Raw genomic sequence first — 5441 nt, forward strand, 5'->3', positions numbered from 1 at the left:
TAGATATGAAGTGAACAATAGCCTTTAGTATGACTTAAATACATATTACAAACGAGGGAATATAATTGGTTCAAATAAAGTAGGCTATTAAAAGTAATTAATTATTTTATTTTATTTAACAACACTATTAAAATACATGAAGACATATATAAACAATGAACATATGTATATTATGTACAAATGCCAACAGAGGGCGCAAGAGGGCTGACGATAATTGTTACACTTTACATCAAGAGCAGTACTACGATGACGCATATTAAAACGACATATTTTTCTCGTAATAACGAGATGTCGTTAAAACGACATCTTTTTTTTTTTTTTTTGCCTTTATAAGGACATGTGTAGTCATGTACAAAATATGCCTTTATCCACATTAAATTGACAGCCTATCGCGCCTTTATCACACATACGTTCAAAAAGCTTAAGCAATAGTAGCAGCCCCCAATCAGGCAAAATGAATCAATGAGGCCCTTTTTTTAAATATATTTTATATATATAACCGGCGTATAGGCCTATAAGGTTTTTTTTATATAATATATTATATCCTAAGATTTATTTTTGTTAATAGGCTATATCTTCATTACCTAGAAATATAATTAAACAAAAAAACACATCTAACAGAACATAGCCTAAGTTGTTTATTTTTTACAACATTGTGTTATTTTGTTTAATTAACGAAATGTCAATCTTCATCTTTATAACAGAAGATACAATACAAAAATCTTCGAGATACAGCCATATACAATCTTCACATGTATAACGGATTGTCACCTTATAAACAGTCCTTTGTGTGGTGGAATAAGCAATGCTATATAGAAATATATGGTAACCGGTAGTATCTTAATTTAAACTTTATTTTATTATTTTATTTGTTCATTAACTATTTATGCTAACTCAACTAATTTAATGTAAAGAGCTGGATACTAATTACTAATTAAATAATGTCAAATATTAAATGTAGGCTATAGTTGCCATAGACTAAAGGTTTTTTCTAGACTAGTAGTCATTTATTTAAGCAATTAGGACTAATCGCACGTTTATATTCAACCCTGGGTGTAGGCCTATATATGGCTATAGCCTTTATTCCGCATGCATAAAACTTGCCGCAAAGCACCGGCAAAAGTAGGCTAATGATATAATAAATGTGTATGAAAAAAATAATGAAGCATTTTAATTGTTTATTAATGAATTAGTCTTTTCTAAATCAGTGTAGGCTGCCTGCAAACATATCTACATCTTCGCTGTAATTTAGCCTCTAGAGATGCGCCTTTCATACGGACAGGATCACATAATCAGATGGTAGCCTATACCGTATTTGCTTTCGATTGGATTTTTTTTCGTTGGTGGACATTTTTTTATTTATAAACTTTATATAGATAGTTATATTTCTCATGTCTGTGAGGCTTGTCTATACACTGTTTTTCAGTTCATTTTTGAGACGCGCTCCAATTGACAGAGATCATGAAAGCGCGCCCTGTTCGTTTTCTTTTATTTTACAAAAGCACAACGTTTTCTTGTTGTTGAGAGTTTACACAAATAAAAGTAGTTGTGACTGATGTATTATTCTTTTCTGTATGACCAGAAATGATGGAGTATTTTAAGTTGTTTCCACTGTTGATAGGAAAATGCGAGTGATGGCACCGGCGCGTCCATGTGTGTCATGCAGTGCGCGCTCCACACTCCGCACAAACACTCGGATATGCGCTTAATAATAGCGAACATTTAGCCTATCTAGGTTACCGTTAGAGCGAATGGCCATGCCAGACTGATAAGTCCTCTTCATGTTTAACAAATCAAATTCTGTTGCATTTTATTGCGCCAGTTTGAAAAGGGTGGCTGAAACACTTAGCCTATACAGATAAACGCCCAACGCTGGTGTTTTTCTTTAAACAAATTCGTTTAGTCTTTAAAATAAATATTGTTTGTGGGCTAATTAATGCCACAATAATTTGTTTATTTTATTGGCTACTTTTATTTTTCATTTTTGTTTTGCATTGAATACCATTTAAAGGATTTGCTGTGCACCGCAATGCCATCCTCCCATATAGAAAGACACGTTAAGAGCCACCTTTATTTTCTTTATAATAAAGGGTTTCTATCAGAAAACGCTTAACGTATAATTAAATGCATTGCGTTCATATTCTGGGCTCATCTGCTTTTCTGTAGGATAGTAGGCCTATGGTTTATTAATAAGGTGTGTACAGCATTTGATCTTTATCACTGAAGTAGCCTATTAAGCGACATTAAGCTTTTTCTTTATAATAATGGTTTTCTATGGGAGGAAAACGTTTAGCCTAATATGCAATTAAACACAATGTTCGTATTCTGGGTTCATCTGCTATTAATAAGGTGTGTACATAATGTGATCTTTTAACATGAATGTCCGATGGGGGCTGCTATTTCTTCAGCTTTTTGAACGTATGATCAATTTTATGTGGATAAAGACATATTTTGTACATGACTACACATGTCCTTATAAGTCCAAGAAAATATGACGTTTTAATGACATAAGATCTTGTTATTACGAGAAAAAGATGTCGTTAAAACGACAAAAGATCTCGACATAATTGAGTGGAAAAAATAATATGTAGCCTATGTGGCAGCAATGCGCACCGTAGTTTTTCATAAACTTCGATTTATGAATAAAGAATTTTCCAAGCAAAATTATTAAGTTGACTATATATTGTACAGAGAAGTTTGAGTCAGAAAAGTAAAAGAAGATATCAAAATTAGATAAATGACTATGTTTGAGCCAAGTTGTCCATTAATGAAACATTGTAGGCTATATCATTCCACAGAGAAGAGCTATGTGAGCAATTAAATGGTCTAACGTTTCCGTTTTCATAAAGCAAAAGCTGCATTTTTCGTCTACGGTATAAATTTAGAGATAATCTTGTTACAGGGGTTATAATGGTAAAGAATTTTAAATGATATTTCTTTTACTTTGTTTGTAATTAAAAATGTATGTGGGTTACTCCATGCTCTATTCCAATTAATATTTTCATACAAGGGGGACCATTGGAGGCAGGGATAGATTTTGCACATAAAATATTTTTTATTACTTTGTTTGTAACTTTTCTGTCTAGAAAAGATAGACCATTTATTGAAACACTGCTGTAGAAAGACCAACAAGTTAGAGCCTGTTTATGGAATATTCGCTTCTTTTTTAATAAATCCATGCAATTGGTTGATGACAAATTGCTTAAAATTAAAATATAATTAAACAAAATTCACTTTAAAGAAAGGCTTCCTGCAAAACAAAACAAAAATCATGTCTCCCGATATAGCCTATTGCAAATCCAATACTCATGCTATATTCACTTTTCGTTATCAACATGGGAAAAATAACATTATAATATTGGGACGACGTGTGTATCAGGCGTCTTATTAGGCGACGTACTGAGGGACGACGTGTGTATCAGGCGTCTTATTAGGCGACGTGCCTGGTTCAGACGTTATGATTTTTTATAGATTTCTCACGTACGCCGTCGCCACGTCGCCGTAAGGTATACGTTACTACTGTGACGTCGCCATGACGTCGCCGCCGGTCTGTCGTTTGACGTCTCTATCAATCCCATTCAAAAATAGACACGGACTGACGGCGACGGAAGGGTAGACTGCTCCTTCGCCTTCTTCAGGGTAGTCTTAGAAAAGGCATTATCCACTCGCCATACTGGAGAACGTGATCCGCGATGCCGTCACTTACACCGAGCACGCCAAGAGAAAGACCGTCACCGCCATGGATGTTGTGTACGCGCTGAAGAGACAGGGACGCACCCTGTACGGCTTCGGCGGATAAACGACTGACACCGGGAGAAACCACACAAACCCAACGGCTCTTTTAAGAGCCACACACTCTGCCACATAAAGAGTCAATGTTTTGATTATATCAGCCGTAGAATCAACGTTTTGTTAACTGAGTCCAGGATGAACTCCACCAAATAACTTTTTATAGTAATAATCAAGACTGTATCAACATTTGTATTTTTTTTAACAGATAACACCTAAAACATTTGTTTGTGTTGCACATGTTAATCACTTGAATCTAATTTCTTTTACGAAATCAACAAAAAAGCAATTAGATCAAAACAGTTCTACAGTTAGCAGAAGTGAGGATGTAGAAAATGTTACTCAAACTGTCAAATGAGCTTATATTTTCTTTTTTTTTCTTTTTTTGTCATTTCAACATCTCAACAATAGTTTCCTGACTACCCACAGTTTGTTTTTTTCCACACACTATTTTTTTCTTTTTCTCCCCAACTCCCTCAGTGGATTTATAAGGGGTTTTAAAATTATTCGATGATGCAAAATATTGAAACCGTTTATCAATAAAATAAAATGAAAGAGCGGGAAACGAAACAACGGGGAATCTTGGGGAGTTGTGGGCGGGACTACTATTTATCCGCCTGTGATTGGCCCTCGTGATGCTTTGAGTTGTCCAATGAAGTACGAGTTTATAGGTTTGGTCTATGAAAACAGACAATCGGAGAATTCTCGTATCGCTTTGAAAATTAGCATAGGGCAGTGAATAAATACCTCTGTGTCGCACTGAAGGGAACATTCTGTGCGGGTAAATAGAGGTTATAGTTGTGTCAATGGTCCATTTCCTAGATAGGTGGCGGTAATGCACATATCTGTCTGCGATCCGCCGTAAAAAAGCAAGAAGAAGAAGAAGAAGAAGAAGGGAACATTACTTTGTCAGTCTTTTGAACTCGCATCATCATGCCTGAACCAGCAAAGTCCGCGCCTAAGAAAGGCTCAAAGAAGGCCGTCACCAAGACCGCCAGTAAGGGAGGAAAGAAGCGCAGAAAGTCCAGGAAGGAGAGCTATGCTATCTATGTCTACAAAGTCCTGAAGCAGGTTCATCCTGACACCGGCATCTCCTCCAAGGCGATGGGCATCATGAACTCTTTCGTCAACGACATCTTCGAGCGCATCGCCGGTGAGTCGTCTCGCCTCGCGCACTACAACAAGCGCTCCACCATCACTTCTAGAGAGATCCAGACCGCCGTGCGTCTGCTGCTGCCCGGAGAGCTGGCCAAACACGCCGTGTCCGAGGGCACAAAGGCCGTCACCAAATACACCAGCTCAAAGTGAGGCGTGCCTGACTTCAACTATCCCAAAGGTTCTTTTAAGAGCCACCCATCTTCTCAGATAAAGAGCTTTTGTGGGTTTATATTTTATTTTTTATTTTAGCTACAGCTTTTAACTGAGAATTGGTGAATCTACATATAAAAGCTAACAAAACTGTTTTAAGTTTTTTTGAGGTGATTTAACCTGAGCACTTTCATAAATCTAATCCATCTCTTCCAGTCTGTCCTTAGTTTAAGAATTTGAAAGGAAGGTTGTCTTTTTCTTCCTTGCTCCTTGTGTAAATGGCCTACTCACAGCATTATCCAATATCCAACTTGTGTAAATATCAACACCAAAACGCAAACGTC

The 5441-nt window shown here is 36.4% G+C and overlaps 1 protein-coding gene across 1 annotated transcript; it reads left to right on the top strand.

The window, feature by feature from the left end:
* The first annotated feature begins 4686 nt into the window (after positions 1 to 4686).
* LOC309490558 (histone H2B-like) lies at positions 4687 to 5142 on the top strand. The gene has a single exon (XM_082159794.1). It carries the CDS (start codon positions 4723 to 4725, stop codon positions 5095 to 5097), a length of 375 nt encoding a protein of 124 aa, XP_082015920.1. The 5' UTR covers positions 4687 to 4722; the 3' UTR covers positions 5098 to 5142.
* The last annotated feature ends 299 nt before the right edge of the window (positions 5143 to 5441 follow it).

The sequence above is a fragment of the Leuciscus leuciscus genome (genome assembly GCF_965113295.1).
Source record: "Leuciscus leuciscus genome assembly, chromosome: 25".
NCBI classification, from domain to species: Eukaryota; Metazoa; Chordata; class Actinopteri; order Cypriniformes; family Leuciscidae; genus Leuciscus; species Leuciscus leuciscus.